This window comes from Cyprinodon variegatus, unplaced genomic scaffold (assembly GCF_000732505.1).
Source record: "Cyprinodon variegatus isolate N-32 unplaced genomic scaffold, C_variegatus-1.0 Scaffold655, whole genome shotgun sequence".
Classification (NCBI taxonomy): Eukaryota; Metazoa; Chordata; class Actinopteri; order Cyprinodontiformes; family Cyprinodontidae; genus Cyprinodon; species Cyprinodon variegatus.
The window spans coordinates 137,819-160,836 of NW_015151108.1; the positions used below are offsets into that span (position 1 = coordinate 137,819).

The following is a 23,018-nucleotide window of genomic DNA, read 5'->3' on the forward strand; positions in this document are numbered from 1 at the left end:
AACTACAGTAACTAAGCATGAAGATGTCCGTGGCAAAGGCTTTACTGAACAGGAACGAAATGTGCAAACCAAGCATCAGAGAGGAGGCTGGTAGCCAAGAAAAGTCGACTCTCGTCAGTCACGACTTTTCTGGAAGATTTTTTTTTAATGATCCAAATTTATGTTTTGTATAGTTAACCATAAAACTAGGCAAAGCACCAATCAGTAAATTATCTATCCAGATTATTGGCCACTTTCTGTTGTTTAATTGGCTGGATTAATAATTACTTTAGACAGAACTGTCTACTGCTGGATATAATCAACTTTATTTTTACAAAGATCTTCCAGGACACACCAATCTTCTTGTCCACTTTTTTTTCTTCAATCCAATCTGTCTTTTCAGATTCCTGCGTCCAAGCTTTGATACACTTTTACTTTACAGTAAATAATATTGATAAACTGCGTCAAAAGTTGCTTGACTTTTTCACCAGGAAAATACCTAAAGAAAACCAGTCATAATTTTTTCTTCTAATGAAACTTCCGGCAGTGCTTAATAGTACACAAACAAAGCTATGCCATATATTCATAATGCTCTAATGTGTATTATTTATTTTTATATGTGGGAGGGGAAAAATTTAACCTGGCTGGAGCATTCAAAACGCATTGACTTCTTTATGAAGTGCTTGTTATAGACTCTAGAAAAGAATTCATTTGATGGGACTGTGCAGTGTAGGCCCCATTTTGTGTAGAGTAAGTATTTTTCCTTAATAGTGTCTCTTTTTCTTGCTTTATTTTTACTTTTTTTCTTGAAGTAGTTTCTAAATTGATACCTTCACACTTTAACTTTAGTAAAAAGCTTAAGTTGACTCTCAAAATTCTAGAGTGTTTTTAAACAGTAGCATTTATACTTCTACTTGAATGGATCTGCATATTAATCAGCACAGGGGATGGCTTATCTTTGCAGGAAACAGCTGATCAACAGGTAAATCCCATTCTCAGACACAGTGGAAGCAAACTAAAAGTTCATGACATCAACAAGCATACATTTACAAGAGACCAACCTTATAAGACTAAGGTAACAGAATTAAACACTGATAGTAAATTCCTTAGAATAAGATCTATGATTTAGTGCTGCCATCTGCTGGTAGGAAAGTTACAAGGGTAATCCCTCTTTATCCGGTTTTGGGTGCAAAATTCTCTAAATCAGTCATCTGAATGTAAGAACTAGATGTTGATATAGCAACAAAAAAAAGTAAGGCAATTTGTGCATGAGATAATAATTTAGCAATGTAATAATGCATCTTGGCATTATATAATCTAAAATCCATTTCCCCCCCCTGCAATGATGGCATATTTTATGTGTTTCCACCATTAAAAGATTGTCAAATCCTCACCTAAACAACTAAAGTAGACAAAATGTTATTTTTGGGTAAAGTATGCATGAATTAAGAATTCAACTTTTCAGTTTAGGTGAATTTGTTATAGCTTTCCTCCTGCTTGCACAGGTGATGAAGTGTCTTCAGGTGTCATTAATCAACTGATTACCTTAGCTTGGATAAAAGATACTTTCTTTGGTTCATTCCATAGTTGAGCTCCACTGTGGATGTGCTGCTTCCTGCTGAGTGAGTATGGTTTAATTGAATGTATAGATGGGCTCTTATTTAAAAGAAGAAAAAAAATAATAATTTTTACATTTGTTAAGCAGTAAAATGTTCAGGTTATGTTTGAAATGTATATATTTTTTCTTCCTTCTTGAAATGCAGCTTCACAATGTCTGGTCGAGGAAAGAAGGCTGCACCCAAATCAAAATCTACAGTGTCCCGTTCCTTAAGAGCAGGAGTCACTTTCCCAGTTGGCCGCATCCATAGACTGCTCAGAAAAGGCAACTATGCCGATAGGATTGGCAACGGTGCTGCAGTGTATCTCGCTGCAGTATTGGAGTACCTCTGTGCTGAATTACTGGAATTGGCTGGAAATGCAAGCTCTGACAACAAGAAGCAACGTATTGCTCCACGTCACATCTTGTTAGCTGTGAAGAATGATGAGGAGCTCAAAGAGCTACTGGCAGGGGTCACCTTCTCAGAAGGTGGTGTGATTCCAAACATCCATGCACAGCTTCTCCCGAAGAGGACCAAAGCTGCAAAGGAAGATGCACCGTCAAAAGATGTCCAATCTCAAGAATTCTAACTCTCTCTGCAACTTATAGGGGAGGGTTAAAGACTTCTTTTTTTTAATGCTCTTAAACTGATATCAATCTTAAACATTAAAGTTTGACATGAATTTAACATTGACTTGCTTTACTGATTTTAAGTGCTCTTAACATGTTAGAAATGGAACTATTTACATGTGTACCAATTGGAAGGTAAGCATTTAAACTGTTGTGGCTTATTTAGAAAACTCACTTTATGGGTTTTAAATGTTTAAAGTAGAAAGTTGACATCCTCTATGGAAGATGGGCAAAAAAAGCAGCATTGCTGTTTAGAGTGCTTATCTAACCTACTTATGAAAAGTTTGAGGGACATGAGAGGTGAGGTGTACCACATGGATAAATACAGCCCTGAGATCTGGTTCTGCCGCATTTTTATTTGGAAAAGTCCCGACACAGAGTTGCAGAGTGGATCCTGCTTGAAAATGCCAGTCTGCTATCTGGCTCATATTTTTACTCCTAACTCAAATCAGAATGGCTCTGCAATTGGAAATTTACAGCATTTGTGACTTGCTGGAAATCTAATTTTCCACTGGCACTTGAACTCTAACCTTCCTACAAAATGACCAATAACTTTAAAAGCTTGAAATGTGTAAAGCTGTTTTCTGATCAATCTGTATATCCCACAGCTAGTTACCCACGGGTGCATTTTCAATTCAGTTTATATAGCGCCAATTCACAACACAAGTCATCTCAAGGCACTTTACAGTTCAACCAGATCATACAGTCAAATTGATCCAAAGTTTTCTATCTAAGGAAAACCAGTTGATTGCATTGACTCAATTGCAATCCCTCACACTAAGCATGCTTGTAGCGACCGTGGAGAGGGAAAAACTCCCTTTTATCAGGAAGAAACCTTAAGGCAGACGAGCACCATGTCAGAGGATGAAGAGAACACATCCAGCCAGCCACGGTCATTTCTTGCGGTATTTTTGAATTTGTGAGTGCAAAACCTTTCATATAACCGAACAGGGGATTTTTGCTAGAGTGATCAAGTATGGCAAGTCATTGTAACATTATCAGACTAGACACTTGCCATTTTTTGTTGTAGTCCACAAGATATAACTACTACCGGATAGCCTTGAAATTATGTAACATTTCTCAGGGTCTCCCTAATGGAGATTGTTAGGGCTAGCCTAAGCAATCTAAAAATAAAATGCTGTTTGCCAACATAGCACTGAAATCTGATGTCTTAAGGCTGGATAATATCCAGATATGTTTTCACAAGTAGACCATCATGGCTATTGGCAAAAGGTAATTATGTGTTAAAACTAATTTGATGTGGCTTGGGGAATAGAAATTATGCACTGGACACAAAAGGGGCGGGGACAACAACACACCAAACACAACATGGACACGTAGAAAATACAAGTATAAATTCACCAAAAGCAAAAACCTGTGGATATTACACAATATTATTCAGAGCTATATGTAGTTTAGCTGCAGCTTAGTAATATGTATAACTGTGTATCCATATATACCTGATCAAATACATGTGGTGGGTATGAATAATTGTGCTTCTGTAAATACTGTTAAGGATTTTATATCTTGACCTTGCTCCTTTTCTAAAGCATTTTCTTGGATTTTTTGTAAAATATATTATAGTTGATGTTGGATACAGATTTTTTCCATTTATGTCACACATTACTTTTTCAGCTATGTCGACTATTCACTTATTAAAAATTTGCTTTTCAGTGTTTCTTTTAATGTGATGCCAAAAAGTGAGTTGTAATTTTGATGCATTTTATTCTTCATACAATTTTTATTTCTTTACTTTTCTTTTTTTTTTGACTTTTTTATACCTGATAAGGACACCGATGCAGAGCCGTAGCCAGAGAATTTTAATGAGGGCGACCAGGCAATAACCAATGTAAATTGAGGGGTGGCCGAAAATAGGCACTAGAACCTCAGGGTCAATTTACAATTCAATTTCAATTCAGTTTATTATATTGTGCCAATTCACAACACATGTCATCTCATACGCATACACTGTTCCAAAATGAAAATGAACAACCACAACATCTATATTTTATAAATAAAGACTAACTAAACTTTCCGACAGCCTTTGCTAACAAATGTACTCATATATTTAAGCATCCATGCTGTCTAAAGTAAAGGTGTAGAGCACAAAATTCTTTCAAGTTTGAGTTCTGAGGTGAAAATCTTAATCACTGTCACTACTTACCTACTTTTATCATCAATCATTCTACATAAATTTGTATTTACATGTAATATCTATTTTTTATTGATTATTTATTATTAAAGTAGTTATTTATCTCTGATTTCACTGAAGACTCATATGTGACTTGCAGATGAATCTTTACCCCATGAGACAAAGTCTAGTTCTGAAAAGAGCATGAATCTGTATTTATCATGTTTAATATTATTATATTGATGCGATATTTAACTACAGTGTTTTTGTTGTCAAGTAACTGTTAAAATATGAAAGATTGAAATGTTAAATAAGTTGGAACATTCCACTTGAGAGTATTACTGCTGCCACCATTTCTATCAAGGGCTGGTTATCCTCGCAGCAGCAGTGTGTCGCAGTGAGCTTGACATTTTTGATTTATGATCAATTTTGAGCATGGTCTGTGCTATATGCTGTGGGTCTAGATACAGCCGAGGCAATGAGGAAGTGGGGGTGAGTTTGTCTGACAACGGAGGGACAGGACGGCAAAAAAGAGGGGAGATCCAGGTGGAAAAAGGGTCCCAGCACTTCGCTCTTCTAACATGTCCAACTTCACGAGTTGTTTTCAACAATTGCGGTCATAGAAACAAAACAACCCTTAGCAAAAAGTAGTATACTTGAAGTAAATTCTATTAAGAATACTTAAGTATACGTTTAGAAAGTATAGCGAACAATGTACTTTTAGTGTACTTGAAGTATTACTAAAGTAATAGTTCTTCGAACTAAATTGGGACTTTTTTAAGTTTACTAAAGTATACTTTAGTAAGCAATAAAGTAAACAATAGTACAGTCAAGTACACTTCAATAAACTACTTTTTGCTAAGGGAAGCCGGCCTCCTGTCTGCAGCACTGTCTGCGCTCACCTACGATTTGGGAGAGGTGCAGCAGCGCTTCTCCAGAGGGGGCGGGCACATCTTTTTGTTCACTGCGACAACTACCCGGAGGACCTAGTTTCAAAGTATAAATCAGCCTTCAGAGAGGGAAAAAAATAGTAGGGCCATGGCCACCCCTGGTCCCCCATCTAGCTCCGCCCCTAATCTTGTCTTGTTTCAGTCAAGATTTGACATACAGGACCATAAACCTCTGCTGAATACAGAAAGCATTTTCCAGAAACATGACGTCTGGAATGTTTCACCTATGTGTTTAGGCGCAAATATTTCTAAAACTTGACTTTTTTTAAATGTTCTTTTTTATTTTCGTCCGTTGACTATTGTATGATAAATTGCTTGCCATACCTGTGCGTTAGCTAAACGTGCAGAGTTTACGTACAGCTACGTGCTGACGTTGGAATAGTGCACAACAAACAGTTGTTGGACTTCAACAGGCTAGCGAAGGAGAGCGTTGGACAAAATAAAAAAATAACACGTTCAGCTGACTCCTCCTTGAGAATGGGATACCGCCGAGAGCTGAATGGTGGGAATATCACAGGCACCGTTTCCCAACAGTAAGCAGAGAGCCCCGGCACGTTTCCTGAGCCGAGCCGCCGAGGCATGTCCATTGCTCGGAGTGTGACGCCTGTTTTTTCCGTCGCTGCTACCGCCGCCGCTGGCTGATGGTTGTGATGTGAGCAGAGTTACGCCACGACAGAGGGTGGGGGAAAAAATATCTCTATTCTTCTCCTCACGGAATAATGAACTTGGGGAAACTATTAGGTTTGTGTTACGAAGAAGAAATGCTATAACATTCGGGCCTGGACGTCATTGTTGGACAACTTTAGCAAGCTAGCAAAGCGTTAGCTGGCTTTAATTCACGTTGATGACTTGGCTCTGTAAGCTCCCTCTGCGACCTGTTCGTTTCGGTTGATTGGTTTGGTCCTGTTTATTCCTGCTGGTAACATGTTGACGCGCAGAGGGGCCTGAGAAACAAACAGTACTTCCAGTAATTTAGCGCTTATCTTGCCGTTGATAGAAGGCTAAATAGTGTGGATATTGAATCAGTATAGAAAGCAGTAGGGTTTGCAAAGAAACAAACCATTTTTTAAAAATAACATTAACGTAAAATTGCACTTTATTAGGTTAGTTTTTGAGAATTGTCGATTGTTTTCCTCTAATTGTACCTTTATGGCATCCAAAACAGATAAGTATAGATGTTTATCATACTGTTAAGATTTTTTTCCCCAGTGAATAACCAAAACAGACTCTCTTGGCTTTAAAGCAGGGATATTTTTGACTTTTTTAGTCTTTCCATTCTTTCGATACGGTGTGCCACAGTTGCAAGTTGAAATGTAAACATGAATTTCGAAGAGCAGCATCTAGATTTGTGTAATGTCAAGACAAAAGCCATTGAGGACGATGATCATCACACTACCAACAGCACAGAAGGGGTCACCCCTCGTATTTTGGAACTGATGACAGACAGTGACTTAGAAAAAGAAACCGGTGTTCCCACAGAGGCCTCTGAAACTTGCCTTATGCCTCAGCTTACTGACAATCTCCACTCCGATGGGGGAGATAAACTACAGAAACAAGACACACTAGAAATTGATGAAGTCAATGGAAATGAAAAGAGTTGTCCTCTGAACACCCCTGCTGTAGATAATCCTTCTGACTTGATCTCATCTAATGATGACCAGCACACAACTGTTAAGGAGGAGGAGGAGGTGAGCATGAAGGGGGAAAGGGTCATTGATTACCCACAAGCTGTGGAGGTAGGGGACGATGGCGTGGACATGGACATTGGGGTGGATCTAAGCCTCGATGAGAGCGGGGTGCTGGAGAGTGAATCTGCAAATGTTACACCAATCTCTGCTAATATTTTGGACTCCAAGTCCAGTCCTCAGGATGTCCCAGCTGGCAGGACAGCAGAAGGCCAGGCAAATGCCAACAAGACATGCAGCACTGAGGCTTCTGTCACTGATCGGGCTGGACTGTATCCCTTGGTGGAGGAGGGGGGAGAGAAACACAAACTGTGCGGAAAAAGGGTGACATTTCCTTCAGATGACGATATTGTTTCTGGAGCGGTGGAGCCAAAGGATCCCTGGAGACATGGTAATATTTGTCATTTTCTACATGTCTGTATGTGTAAATTACATATTTTTTTTCTATTGTGCTGCAGTTGAGGCTGTTTTGAATGTGTAAGTTCTTAAGGGATTTAACATAAAACGTACCAATCAAGCTTTTTCTGGCCAAAACCCATTCTTTCACATCTCTGAGGTCTGATTAACGGATTGCAATTTTATTTTTAATCAGTTCAACTCTCTAAAGAGCGTAAAAAGTTAGGGAAAATATTCAACAGAAGATTCTTAGATTTCAGTCTCTAGCTGTATTCACAGTTTTCTCATCTTTCTTTCCTTGAAGTGGAGTCTAATTAGCCATGCAACAGCATAAACACATATCAAGTGTTTTTAAAAGTTTAGATTTCCATATAAATGTTTCTTTTGCCCTGAGTAATCCTCTGTAGTAGATGCACAGGGTAAAGCAGCTCCCTGCCCCCACCTCTTTGCTGCACACTGCACATGCTGATAAATAACCACTACAGTTTGCCCCTTAACACAAAAAAGGAGAATTTTTGTTTAAATATATATTCAAGTCTAATATGAAGACTAAAGGGTACTGCTTATCTCTTATTGTGTTACCAATGTTTAAATATTTGTAACCTACGATTGGCATCTTATAGAACAGCCGTCTGAAATGTGGCTTCTAGAACAGACAGCATGACTAAACAAACAATTAATATTAGTGTGGCACAGTCATTGCAATACACTAATAATTGCACAGAGAACTACGGCTTAATTTGGTGATTGCTTATTGTAAATGTTTGAATTGATCTGTTTGTGAAAATGTTTATATTATTCCTACAAAAATCTATATTTTCTGTGTTAAGCAGGACTGGGAATAATTGTGGATTTTTGGATGAATTAAATAAGATAATGTTCTACTTTCCTTTGGGGATTCAAACTAGCCTTTGCCAAGGATGCATACATTCAGGTCAAAACCGAATAATTTCAATACATCTCAAACCAGAATTTAATTTGCAAAATTTAATGTGTGCATTACAACTGCAAAGGTATGTGGTATGGAATATTAGGCAGGGTTTTCTACAATAATTCAGTATCCATATGTATAGCAATACCGTTTTATTTAGACGATGATATGACTTTTAAATGCATTTTTTTTATATTTTAATATACATTACAACGTATAATTACAGCATCTGTCGATGACTGACATTCCGGGTGTTATGTACCTTTGTGTGTTCATTTTTTTTAAAGGAAATGTTTTAACGAGGAGTGTTTTAACTAGGAGTAACATTTCTCATAAATTTAGTTCCAGGCATTCTTTTTTAGGCTTTTCTTTAGTTTATACTGATAATAAAATTGTACTTTAAAAGCTTAAGGTAAGATATATATATATTGTGGTTAAGTCAGGCTTTTAGCTAGAGATATTTCATAGGGTGTACACATAGGTGTATCACATCTTTAGGCTTTGCGCGGCGTAGCTGTGCGGTTCGCGCCTGTTGCGGGAGCATTGTAGGGGGGAACTGATGGTATCCTTCCCTATTTTAAGATTTAGACTCTCTGAAATGCAATTTCCTGCATTTTGAGGTGGGATGCAGCTTACTTTTTGTCTTTGTTATAACACTATTTCTATCCTGCTTATGGGAAGTATGTGTGCTTGACCAAAGGTGGAAATTTCATAAGGATGCTAAAGGTAATACTCGATTGTTGCTTATACAACAAGTTGATCAATAATGACAAACTGAAGCAGTCCAGGACTGATTTTATTTCTGTGTATATGCTCTTATAAGGATACAGCTAACACTGCAACAGATCTGAAAGTTGTTTGTCACATCTTATTGTATCTTAGTATATTTTTTTAAATGTAAGCTGATGTGTTACCACACAGGCTTTGAGCAGCAGAAGCTGCAGGTTTTCATGCAAAGTCTTTGGTTGACACGCATCAAGGTGCATCAACAGGTCCTGCAGCGGTGCATCTTTATGCAGCTGAAGCTGCGCCACATGAGCATGTGAGGCGCATGACACGCTTCACAAGCAACAGAGCCGGAGTTGGAAAAATAAAAATTTTGCTGCTCGATACGCCACATCAACCAATCAGGGAAGCTGATCTGAGGCTGGCAGGGAGACAGACAGCACTATGATAACTCCACTGAAACCGTTTATTCATACCTAAATTAACTTAAAATGTCAAAACCTGCCGGCAAACTGTGTTCGCTTTTATTATTCTGGTGCTTGCAGTTTGTACCACATACCTGGAAAAACAGCAACATCTACTTCCAGCCACCAGGGACAGTAGGGGAAAGAACCTCAAGAGGTGACTAGGCCTGAAACAGCTGTTGCTGGGGATCCCCAGTGACAGTGTACAGTACCGCTGGTATGTGGGGCTCTGCAGCTCCTTCAGCGAAATAATATTTTAAAGCAGGATTGTAATCTTGATGAACTGTCTGCACAGACAACGTTTTGAGGTGGAGTTTATCACATACAAATATATTTAAACTACTTTATACCCACTTATCACAGCAAATATGGTAAAGCCACTCTCTGCCATTGAACACAGGAGCATCAAATGCATCTGTCTAACCTTAATGTGGACAAGCATAAAAAATGAAGCAGCAGACTCTTATTTGCTGTTCAAAGCATGTGAGGTCTGAACGTAGCATTACACAAGCTTGTGTGTTGCACCGAAGGGAAGTTATAAATATCCAAATGTTAAAATAAACCCACCATTATCCACAAACATCCATTTATCAACTTTTTAGAAATAGACTCCAATTATCATGAACAAACATGAAAAAATTGCGGCATCAGTTTGACATTTGCTACAGATTTAGTAGCGACCGCACCCGCCTTCCCAGTTTTCATTTACCTAAGCTGTTGCTTTTCCACCATTCCATGTACAGTAATGTCCCAAAGAACAAAAAAAACCCAGCAAATTAATCCTATAGTTATCAGGCATTCGATGAGTAATTTTGTAAACATTTCAAGCTTACCTTCTTGCAAACAGCGCAGCGTGCTTTTTCCTGCGAATGAAGTTGCCCGTAGGGACAATAAATATTCCACCATAATCCAGAGGAAAATTAGGGCATACCAAAGCTGTACATCCCAAGAACAGGGCATACAATTTTGAATATTTTTATTAAAGTCGTAGGGAAGTGGCTGTTCCATCGGTTGCAGTTCAGAATTCTCCCCAGTGATACCCGACTTTACACAAGTGAATAAAGTGAATGTGGTGGGTCGATTATCAAGGGGGCGGAATTGTTGGGTCGGAAGGTTCGCAAGCATGTTTGGTTGTTGCCGGTGTCTCGGAAACATCTTGCTAAGCAGTTAGCAACTTAGTGCTAGTATGTTCCCAATGGGAAATTACATTGGGACCAAGTAGCACTAAGCAACGACACTGTCAAGGAACGTAATGGACAGCGGAAACATGCAAGAGGAGGACAGTTTTGTGTCGGAGGTCGTGGATGAGTCTCCTGTCATACATTTTTTATTCAGAGGAGGAAAGCGGGGACAAAGTTGTTTTGAAAGAGGGCGCCAGGGCGGCAGAAGCTTGGTTTGGTGTTGAAGGCTTTCAGCCGTACATGTTTGAGCCCTTGCCTCGCAACACTGCCAGTTCTGCTAGCTCTACAACTGCCGAAGACAAAGACATCCATCCCCGTGAACACTGGGACGTAACTCAATGGTCAAGTAAATGATTCTTATTTCAACCGTTGCGTATTTTAGCTGCAACATATGAATCAAGATGCTATGACCGAAAAAATGTGATTGACAGATGACCGCTGATATATGATTGGCCAAATTTAGGTGTACAGGCTGACGTATGACTAACTGGCCTGCATAAAATAACGGGGAAAAAAACACAGATTTTAAGACAGGATTTTTTTTTTAAACAGAAATTTTCAAACTTTTGGGACTATATGGTCTGATAAAGAGTACATTTATACACATGTTTAAGCTAGAATGATTTGAAATTTGAATATGACTTCCCTATGACTTTAAAGGGCTTACAGTGTACGCCTGTTCACTTTGATAGCTAAAAGTTTTGTCCATATTGTCCAGCTATATGTTCCACCGTATGGGTTGAAACCCTGCTTTTATTTGAACACCTGATGCTCTCAACTGATGTAGATTTTAGTGACTTAAATCACAAAATTCAGAAGTGGTGGTGAGATTATAACGGTTTTCAATAAGGACAAGTGCAAAAAATGAGGTTAATTAATTAACAGTGGTGTCATCACATTGTCATGTTTCCTTTCATAGGACCTTAAACTATGAAAGGTGGATGAATGTGGTTAATCACTCCCAAGAGGCGTGCTAATGTGCATGTCTTAAAGATATATTCCTTTGTGTCTTTCTTTAAAGCTGCTTTATTGTCAATCCTCTTCTTAATCCTCAGGTAGCAGCCAAACCCCTACCTCTTCTTTAAACAAGCTCTAATAGATTGAGAAGATACAAGGTTTTCTGGCTTTTCTCTGAATAGCCAAAACATGAGTCTGTATCTAAGCAGGGCTGCATGGCGTGCAGTGAGAGCATAGAGTGAATCCTTCCACTCCTTAAGGCGTGCCATTTTACCACAGTAGGTTCCTGTTTGTTCACTGAGCACACACTTTGGAAACCTCTGGGAATGTGGCACTGGCTTTACTTTGGTACATAAGGAACCCCGTGTTTAGCTTCACAGTAAAGATTAGCTTTATAACACACATCCAAAAGTTATTTATTGTGAATTTTCCTTTTATTACTTAAGATGTAATGTTTTCTACCAGATTTTCTGTTTATCTTAACATTTTTGGTTGTTTGTTTGTTTTGTTTTTTTTAACCTAAACGGCTAATAAAAGTTTTTGTTTTTTGTTTAGAGTTTAGACACTAGTTCCTCTCACAGACAGGAGCACAGCCTTTGGTTTAACAGTAGCTTTTTAGTGACCAAGCTCAAAGTTTGAGTGTGACTCACACGTTCCTTCATCTGGCGTTAACAAAGGACACCATTTACTAAAAAGCCTTCGCAGAGCTAATATAAAAACAGTTGTTTGCTCACAGTAATGTGACTGCCATTGACATAGCTACAGAGTTTGCTACAGTTTTAGTAGTAGGTATACGGCGTAAAATATACTGCTGATGTCTCAATTTCAATGTGTTTTTGAGCCTCATCTTCAAGTTGAACACTAAAATTGGTTTATAAAATTATCAAATGGCTGTTTGAAAAAAATATAACTTCTCAATCATTGTAATTTCTGTTTTAGCTGGCTATTTTAGCATTTTGATTAAATGTTGCTTTTTACACTGTCTAGTTTTATATTAAAACACCCATTTGCTTGAGTTTGTTTCAGGCAACGTCTGTCCCATTAGCAAGGTTTTCTCAGCCTTGTGAAACATACAACAGACTATTAAATAGCTCTCACACTGGAGTGTAGCTCTGGATTTTTTTTTTCTATCAAGTACTTTTATCTTGAAACTTGTTTAAGTTCCAAAGTTCCTCCTGATTGAGTTTTGATATAGAGGCAGAAAGTCCACGGACTGTTCTGAGGTTGATCACATAATGTAGTGCTTGCATTTTTTTAAGGGAACGGTACCTCTTTGAAGGCATTCTTAAGATATCGTATTGATATAGTAGAAGTTCTGCTAAGCTCGCAAAGAGATCAGTTTAAATGGTAAGAGCTTAAAAAGTTCATACATTGATCTGGAGGAATGTGCTGAGTGATTTAAGAATAGGCTCTTGCTACAGATTTCTGGTCCAATACTTAATTAAAATAAATGCATTTTAATCCGTAAACACCTATGGTAAGACTAGTATCTACATACCAGTATTATGTGATAATAGCACTAGGTGTATTTTTCACTTGACTTGCTTACCAAGACCTTTTCCAAACTACTGTACTGATAGTGCTTTGTATGGAGATACTTTACAGTACAAGCATATATATCTATATGTGCTTTATGTGACACATGCAACTATTGGAGTTCTGGCCTAGTGGGTTAGAGCAGAGCGCTTGTTCTCTGAGAAGGTTGAAAATACCCGGTTTGATATCCACAGCCTCCACTCAGGGTCTCTGAGCAAGACCCTTAACCCCACACTGCTCCCCACTGCTTGCCAAGGGCATGGGTTAAATGTAGAGGTAAATTTCTCCAATGTGAGATCAACAAAGTTAAATTATCATTACTAATTTTATAAATTATGATAAGCTTATTTACTTACTTATGGTGTTTTACTATGGGGCTGTTTGCTAAAGTCTTAGGCTAATGCTAGCATGTTTCCTTGTAATCTTGCTTATTCCATATTTCACTCTTCCAGGGAATCATTAGAAAACTCAAACTAAGAGTTGTTCAACCTGATTAAGTTAGTTTATTTTCCTTTGTCATAAAATGGAATCACTCATGTTGCATTGATTACTCCCCAAAACTTCCAGGGGTCAGAAAAGATCACAAGACAGATGTGAAGATGCATACAGCTTTTCTCTTATTCAGATAGTGATTTTCTTACAGGAAAAAAATACCTGGTACCTTAGACAAAGACAAGATTTCTTTTGTCAGTAAATCAGTGTTCATGGACTATGAAAGTGCACATGGAAAAGGTAATTTTGAAAAATTATTTAAAGAAACATATGGCTGATGGCAAACACTGGGAGTTGACATAAAATCAAAGACGTGGACTATAAAACAGGTATCAAGTCTTAAGTTTACTGATTTACTCTTGATAAAACCTTTAAAATTATACTTGCTACTCTGAATCTGGACTTCGTTACATTCCTAAATTCTTCATGTTATGCTCACAGTAGGTCTATGAGAACCATGCATTCCATCTTTAAGTTTCACTACCCTTTTACCACGGTGTGAAAATCGCCATACTGCTGAAGTATCTTTTGTGCTTCAATAAAATTCTCTTCTTACTGTTCTGTTCCACTGTCCTGTTACTATCGGGCCCCAAATGAAATTTCAACCCTTCAAAAAACCACAGTCAAATTAACACGACTAAATACTTCATTTTTTTTACTTAAGTCTTTTATCAGAATCCCTAAATGATTTATTACCAAGCAGTGTTTAACATCTACAGGAAGGCTATTAGACAACCATGGGATAATGGCTGTGTTTGTGTCCTTTAGGTTGTTTTCCATATTAGGACATTGCCATTATGACCTGATCAAAAACTTAGCAAAGTTTTTATACCAGATGCAACTGCAATTTTAGGGTCCCCTGCATTACAACAAAGTTAACTAATTTGACATGCATAATATATCTTTTTTTAAAGGCTATCTAAAGCTTTAATGGTTTTCACTGTCTCAGTTTTTATATTTTTTTGGCAGAGGCTTTTCTATTCACCTCAGGTAGATAAGTGCATTTTGATTGGATTGTAACTAAATGACAGGACAAAGTTTTACCAAACTTAAATTTGTCCTGAATTTTTTCACCCAAAGGATACCCCTTTTCTTGTAAATACTATAGTGTTGTCTTAACTACTAAGAAATTGCACAATTATGATCTACTGTTTGCAATACAAAGTGACTCTTGTTTCTGCTTTTTTATTAAGTATTTGAAGAAAAGCAGATATTTTAGACTTTAATCACAAAAGAGTTTCCGAACAGAGTCAAATTAATCTAGAATGCCATTTAAAATAAACACTTGGTTCAGGATAGGAGCATTTATGGAGAACAGAAGGAAGCAGCTAAGGTGTGGAGTTTCCATGTACTCTTGTTTCCTACTTTGCTGTCAGGTTTTGTGGCATCGTCCAGCATGCAACATGTGGATTTTAGGGGAGTAAAGACTAAAAAATAACAGCGCCTCAGAAAGTGTAATTGATTTTGTTTTCAAAATCTTTCTAAACTGATGTTTTACTGTGGGAAGCGAAATTCTATTTTTTTTTTTATTTCTCATATATGTTGTTTTATTTTTTTTTCATCTTATAAAGACTTCAGAATGGTTTGCTTCCTAGATCAGGGCATATGTTACATTGAATCCCAAAATTCCTTAAGTTTCCCCATCGTCTTCTATTTCTCTTCCCAAATGTATGCAACTTCCTGGCCTAATTTTACAAAAGAAATAGCCATTTTTCCACATGAAAATGTAAAATGACTTTGTGTTTATAGCTCATTGAAGGCTGTTATGGCTCCAGCTAAATCCTCTCTCTTAGCATTTTAAACAAAGGTTTCACATTGATAGCTGGTTATTTCTCAAGTAGCATAGCTCTCTGGTCTACATGCTGCCTATAATGTCACTGGAGCAGAAATCTATACAATTTTATGTGCTCTAAAGTGAAGCATATTAAAAGTCTTACAAGAAACAATGCTTGTCTTAGACACTGCATGTGTCATTTTCATCTGTTTTGTTGTAAAACCATAACCATTGGTGTGTGATGAAATTCAGGAAAAGGAAAAGCCTTAGAGACAGAACCTCGATCTCTGTCTTTGCAGAATGAGCGATTTTGAAATGTAGAAAACTACATTTTTCTGCAGAGCAATATTTCTTCTTGTAAAAAAAAAAAAAAAAGACAGTGATGGTTTTTAAGCACATAATAGACCACCCATCATCTTCTAAAGGTGGCTATGTCTTTAAAGCTCTAGATTATAGTCTGTCATCCAGTTGGATTTAAAAATGGAAGAAAAAAAACACAATGTAAATGATGGTATTTAGATCAACTTTTGATTTTAGTGACTGTTCATTCTGTTTTCAGGTCTGAAGTATTTTTAAAATGGACAATAAATTAATGTTACATCATGAATTATAGCTATAATAATCAGTACTTTATATTGTACCAGCAAAGGAATGTTTTCTGCTTTTCCCTTTTAAACCAAGACAGATGGATCATATTATACCACAAGATTTGGACTTGATGTTATAGTGAGAGAACCTTGTACTAACCTGTTATTGTCTTTACTTCAATAGTTTTGATATTGGTAGCAATTAAAAGATAGAAGCATCATGTACCATCATGTATCATGTAGCAGCATGTACCAAAACACGTTGGTGTGCTTTACTTTGTGTTTAAATGAAAAATCTATTACATTATAAATGCACAAAGTTTAAGAATGATTAATAATAGTATCAAGGCAAGCTTGTGCATCGTTTATATGAATGACCTTAAGTCTTGAGTCCAGAAACTTTTCATTAATTACCTGCAAAGCTGAGACAGATTCTTTATCTAGCTAATAATCCGTCTAGTTATGTTTGTGGAAGAGAACTACCTGCTGATATTATCAGCCTGAGCTGTCATGCCATTTGCTCCTAATGTTTCTTATAAGGCTTACTCACCTGCCTTTGCAAGCAGCACATTCGTCTTTGTTTGTCTTGTAAATTAAAGAAGAGGGCAAGTGTCTGTGTTTGCTCTCTGCTGAACCCTGCCCTTTGACTTTGTAACCGTCTCCCGTGTGACATTGAAAGAAACTTGTTGCCAAACGAGGTCACAAGTTGGTTGTTAAAGAAGGCACGTCTGAACTTTCCATCCTTGTCAAACTGGAATACCTTGCTCTTCCCTTTCATTAAAGCTGCTTTCACAAGCAAGAAACATCCACAGCGTCAGAAATTGCAAAAAAAAAAATAAAAAATGAAAATTGGAAAAATTGTGTTATATAACTGTTGGGAACAGAGCATTGTTCTTTTCATTTTAGCAGCACAGTTGTTGGATAGTTAAAAGTTATTTGTATGTTTTCCAACTTTATTTGCAGGTGTAATTGCTGTGTCTTGCTGTCATCTTTTATCTGCATGTTATTTCTTTGGTGAAACATTTCTTATATAAAAATCTGCCATTTCTTGCTTTTTTCTTTTTTTCATTATCAGAATCTTATCTTGCAAGCTGGTACAGACCCTCAGCTCTGTCTTTTTGCCACACTTCTGACAAACCAGTCAGCTGGCTGCTATTGTGTTAATGACGCTGCTGCCACGACAGGCAACACAACACATTGGTGTGAAATGACAGTAAACGGGACAGGATAGGAAGGCAAGGTCCTTGTGCCCTACATTGAGGTTTCCATGTTATTTAGAGACTGGCTCTGCTTTTGTTTTAAACGCTTTTTCATTTTTTACTTTAAAGAGACTTTATCTTGTCGTGCTGCTTGTGGACTGGAAATTGAAATAACCATTAATTAATTCAGTGGCACAAACAAATTCAAAGTCTTTTTTTAAAATCGGCCAGTGTCACAGTGATTGATTCATCTGTTAATGCTTGTTACAACCTCCCTTTAATAGGACAGCTCTGATCTCTAATGTTTCACAAAACTGTATACATACAGAGCAGAGGAATTGCTCTTTGTCTCTGTGGCACCTAAGGACCTGTTTCTTCATCATCACAGTGTCACCGTTCCTCCACTGTGGGCATTAGGGGGCTTTCCAAGGTATTTATGCTAGAGTTGTGCACTTTGGAGATGTTTTGCTTCCCTTACCGTCTTGGTGAATACTTGTTGGCAGTGGGGGTAAAAAAAGATCCCTGTATAGTGTATTTGCTAGTGGCTAAACAAGTGGACATCTGTGTCATATCATGAATATCCCCACCAAACAAACATGTCTAGCCTTTTTTTTCAAAAGGCTAATTAGGCCTTAAAGCATGAGGCAATATACATTTTATTGCAAACCCCACTGTACCATTGTTCTTATCTGTGCTCTTTGTCTGATTGCATTTATTGATGCAAATTTCTTTGTTTTACTGACAACTCTGTTAAACACTTTTTGACTGTTCCTGTCATCTAGTTTTAGGAATTGAGTTACCAAGTAGAGCTGATCCGTTCCCGTACTACAGCCTCACATGAACAAATTGCCATTTGGAAATGGTCTCTGTATCCACGTAGATATCTATAGAAAAAAAAATGTGTTTGTTATACTACTATCGTATAGCCGGATAAACCAGACTAAATGTGAGATTAGATGTGTAATTTAGTCTGGCCCCGATGAATGAGACATCAGAAGATTGTTGATTAGAATAACCTGTTGTTTTTGAAACCGTTGTCTGTGCCTATTGGCCAACGCTCTGACCAATGAGCACAACTGACTGTGATGTAGTAAGCATGATAGAAAGCTGGTGGAGGAGTGTAAACAAACAGCATCTTGGTAAAATGGCGAATACGTCCTTCTTAAAAATGAATGAGATTTGATCCTTTTGCTGCTCACGTTTCAACGAAAACCCCAAGTCTAATCTTTCAAAAACTGATTCCAAAGCTGAGTCAAAAGAGAACTGTTCAATAGTTTTTGCCATCATCCTTGTTGTGCTTTCTCCAGCATCGCGCAGCTTTGTCATCCCACCCTCAAAACCCCACCCGCTTTGCGTCCAAAAATTTTAAACACATCTCTGCGTTGTGATTGGCCCGCCAGTTCTAGGGCCTGGGGCATTGATCGAGGCTAGACCACTCACAGGCAAAAATGATTTTGGCCGCTGGCGGGTGGGGCTAATTTACTAGGCTAACTATAGTATTCTCTGTTAAGACCTCTGCTATATATGTGTAGACTGCAATTCAAAAGGTGTAACACAGAGAAGCATGGTGGAGTGCAGCATTCTCCACTTAAGTTAGTTTTCAGTCAGCGCTGTGCAGAGCTGCCTGTGCATGGATTATCTAGGCCAGCTTTTAATGGCTAGTACTGATTTCTGGGTAAAGGAGAGCATAAATAGAATTAATGCTGTTGATCTTATTTTAAAAGAACATGATCAAACTTGGGTCAAAAACATCAAAATTGGCCCAGAAGTTCCTTGGGAGAAGTATTACCCTTTTTTGCAGTTTAAAAGCAAAGTAGCCAATGCTTTTAAGATATTTTCTAAATACACAATTTACACTGTATCTGAAAATATGTGGATACATTAATGGTATGACATGCTGGGAGTTTTATACAAGCTTATCTCCTGTCAGAGACAATGAAATAACAGCCATTTGAATTCTTCTCCTGCTGATCTGCACCTAACAAATGCAGTCATTCTGTACTAGGGAAGCTAATATGCAAATTTAACAGATTAAGAATAGACTACTATTTGAGTAAAAGTCAAGTTATAAAAAAAGAGTATCTCCCAAAACAGAAATATGTACCTTAGAGGCAGCTGCACGAAAGTTGCAGCACATCTGAGTATATACATATAAACAAAGAACTTTAATTGCAATAATAACCTGGCAAGCCAGATTGATAATGTTCCATTCAGGTTTAGTGGTAAGCTTTACTTATCAGGTGTTGCTCCAGTTGAGTCTGTTTCAGAAAAGGACTGACATTCAGCACAACCTTCCAATCTGATTGGGCGAATCACTGAATGATCCCAGACTAAAATTGGATTTTAGCCAATCCTGACTACAATTAAAATGACGCAAACACCACGCAAAACCACATCGTGTGCTTTACACTCTTGGTGTCAATCAAGAAAAGCGATGTGATGACAGCAGCTATGCAAACGCCCTCCTTTGCTGCCGTGTTTGTTTTTAAGAGTGTCTGTGGGTTTGGCAGCTCTTACTTTCTTCATATCACACCTTTTTTTTTTCTACAGACAACTACACTTTTATCTTTTTGTTTATTGTTTGTTCTTTGTTTATTGACATATGGGACAACATTGCAAAGCTTTTCAAAGAGAATATCAGGCATGCTGGAAATGTCAAATGTAAGAGCAATATTTAAGATAATGACGTCACACCTGAATAAATGCTGACCTTTGATTGACCAGTTTAAAAGGACAGTTGTCTGAAGTCTGACAGTACATTAATTTGGCAATTTGAGGGAAGTTGAGATGTTAACTCTGTTTAATTTTTTAAAAGGCTACATTTTTCCTGCTGATACAGGCCTGGAGGTTTGGCTTAAACATCAAGCTTCTTTAGAGAACTTTGTAATGAAATAATTGGGCCCCTCAGGTGTTCTAATATTTTTTCAGATGTTTAAAAAAATGCCTTTTGAGAGGCTTGGAGATGAAAGCATTTCTATTGTTCTGTGCTTTCTATGCATATATAATATTAAAATACATAAAAGCTTTTACACAAAGTTACTACTTTCCTAGTGCTGAATTACACCCTCCTTGTAAGAGTAACAAAAGGCTTCTTTAGATCAGACATTGCAACAATTGTATTTAAAATATTTCAAATCAAGTAGATCTTAAACTTACACAGCTGCTTCTTTATTTTTAGAATTACACAGAAGGAAAAAATGTTGGTGTTAAAATGCCCCACAAATTACCTAGAAAGTATGACTGCTATTGGGATGTGGCAGCATTTTTAATGCAGTTGAATTTTATTCTTAAAATATAGCATGTAAGGGCTGTTAAGCCCAGCCCCCTACATCTTCAATGCATTTTTGTTCATCATAGCACAGAAACCTGAAAACCAGGCCCACGTTTTAGCCCATTTACCACATACACTTGTTATGATTATATTCCTTAAATGCAGAACATTTGTATTTTATCAACTATATAATAACCTGCAGATGTCATATGGATGATAAAACAGATATATATATATATATATATATATTATAATATTCCAACCACCCACACATCTTGGTTTAGCTCTGGAAAGCATGTACTTTTATAAGCTTTATAAAATTAGAGACATTTGTAAATAATTGTTTTGATTTTACTTTTTAAACTGCTCATTCTATCAAAGTGCCACCAGTCCCTTTTTTCAAAAGTAATGTATAAGTTTTTATATTATGATTTGAAGGTTTCTTGAAACACATGCTGAAGAAATCCAGATAAGTCTGGACAGCCTAAGTCATCCATAAGTGCTGCTGATATATTCTTAATATTTCCTTTTGTCAGAAAAATCAGTTTATGATTTGAAAAATGTAATAATGGAATAAATTGGGCCTTTATGTGTGTTAGATTTGTTCATTTTTATGTTTGCTAACTTATTGTTTGACTTTGAGCTAATGAATGTGGTTTTTTGTCACATAGTGAGAGGAAAACATCCATGTTAATAATTAATAGTGTTACATTTGTCCTTAAAAACCTCTACTCTAAAATTAACAAGTTCTCATTGAACACCAACAAGAAGACAGTTAAGGTGTGGAAGGTTGGTGATGGGCACACAGTACAAGCACATGTCCTTTACGCACACGTGCTTGTACTTGTTGCAGCCCTGCCTGTTATTCAGGTTGAGTAATTGATTTAAAATGTATGACTGTTTTGCCTCCCTGTTGCTGGCTGCTTTTTCCTTGCCCTGGGACATCAACCCAGCTGGCTCTGATTTCATACAGGTGTGGTAGATAAAATAGCTACTTGAAGACAGGTATGAGAGCATGAATGCGTTACGCAGTGCATCTGTGGAATCATTGAAAATATTGTTTATACATGTTCTTTCTCAAAATTCAAGAGGTGCAGCTTTTTTTTTTTGTTTTTTTTTTGTTTTTTAAAGAAGAACCTCTGTGCCTTCAGGGCAAATTGGGTATAAGTGGATTTATAAAAACAGGCTACTTTTTGTTTTTGTTGTGCTGTGGTTTTGTGGTGACATTTTTCCAGACCTTTCAAACTGTCAAAAATTACCTTGTTAGTGTGTCAACAATTAATCCAAAAGATTACAAAATAGCTCTTTGCTCATGATACAGATTGTGCTTCCGGGACAGATCGGGTAGTGACAGTTACATGAGTGTATGATGTACATTTTTGCATCAGCTGGCTAATTTGTTCCAATGAATGGAAGCAGGTTTAGTTCCTTTTTTTTGTGTGTGTGTGTGTGTTTTTTTTGTTTGTTTTTCAACATTTTACTGAAATTTGACATGACATTCTATTGGACACATTGCTAAAATGTTCTTACTTGATGAAATTATGCAGCTTGTCTACATTCCCACATTGAATATAAGAATCTTGCAGAAAAGCTAAACTTTTTTATGCTTCCTATAAAAAGCATGACTGTATGTGTTTGTGTGTCAGGCGGAGGCTTTGACCTCTTCAGCCATGCCCAAAGCAGATTTGTGGCCATTGGATGTAGCCAGTAAATATGCCCTTTATCTGCAGATGTGGATCATATGGCACATTTGCATTGCTCTGCATTAGGATGCAGCTCAGTGTCTGCAATGAGATCCTTTGGATTAAACCACAATGATACCCTTTTAATTCTATGTTTTTTTGGTAGCAGTAATTTTCCACATCAGGGTAAATGGAGAGAAATATTTTCATTTTTTTTTAGTTTAATTACTGTTATGGACAAAATTCCTTGATGATCACTTTGATAAGTCTGGTATGTTTTGTTTCACAAAGCACAACATGTTGGTACATACTTTTGTCCTAAACTGGCAAGCCCAAATTAGAAGGGCAGTGGTTTTAACTGTTAACTCTACATGACCTAATTTATCAACAAACAACAGAGTGAACAGGCTTCATGCACAGACTGCAGCATGTCATTCAGGCATCTTTGCTGTAGTGCTGTGAATAGTTGCCATCAGCAATGGCAAAGGCAAACAAGGTGTACAGATGTGGTCTGTCTGATGTTTTCTGGGTAAGAGTGAAAATGTCTATACTCATGTCTCCTCAAACTGAAAATATCAACTCAGCTAAACATTTTGTCATGTATGATCTACAGACACGTCCTATCTGCATCAGGGTTTAATTCATCAGTACGTTGACAAAAAAAAAAAGTTCTTTTTGGCAGGATTGTTTTGTTTTTTCCTTAGGTTATTCATATTTATTAATTGTATAAGAAAAAAATTTATACTCAAAAAAAAAAGCTCCTGCTTTCAGGGAGTCAACTGTTTTATGTGGAATTTATAATCGTCCATCATATACCTGGTAGGTTTTATTCAGTATGTTTTTTTTTTTT

At 37.2% G+C, this 23,018-nt stretch overlaps 2 protein-coding genes across 3 annotated transcripts in view; both read left to right on the top strand.

The window, feature by feature from the left end:
- Positions 1 to 1,570: 1,570 nt before the first annotated feature.
- LOC107096859 (late histone H2A.2.2-like) lies at positions 1,571 to 2,262 on the top strand. Its single transcript, XM_015393736.1, has 2 exons — positions 1,571 to 1,601; positions 1,743 to 2,262. The coding sequence occupies exon 2, from the start codon at positions 1,750 to 1,752 to the stop codon at positions 2,164 to 2,166; it is 417 nt and encodes a 138-aa protein (XP_015249222.1). The 5' UTR covers positions 1,571 to 1,601; positions 1,743 to 1,749; the 3' UTR covers positions 2,167 to 2,262.
- Positions 2,263 to 5,664: 3,402 nt separating this feature from the next.
- Positions 5,665 to 23,018, top strand: part of ppp1r37 (protein phosphatase 1 regulatory subunit 37) — a 47,180-nt gene continuing 29,826 nt past the window's right edge. The window contains exon 1 of one of the 2 annotated variants that reach the window (XM_015393739.1): positions 5,665 to 7,363. In XM_015393739.1, coding sequence (XP_015249225.1) covers positions 6,607 to 7,363 — 757 coding nt within the window. In that variant the 5' untranslated portion in view covers positions 5,665 to 6,606. The remainder of the gene's footprint in view (positions 7,364 to 23,018) is intronic. The other variant, XM_015393740.1, reaches the window with a different exon arrangement.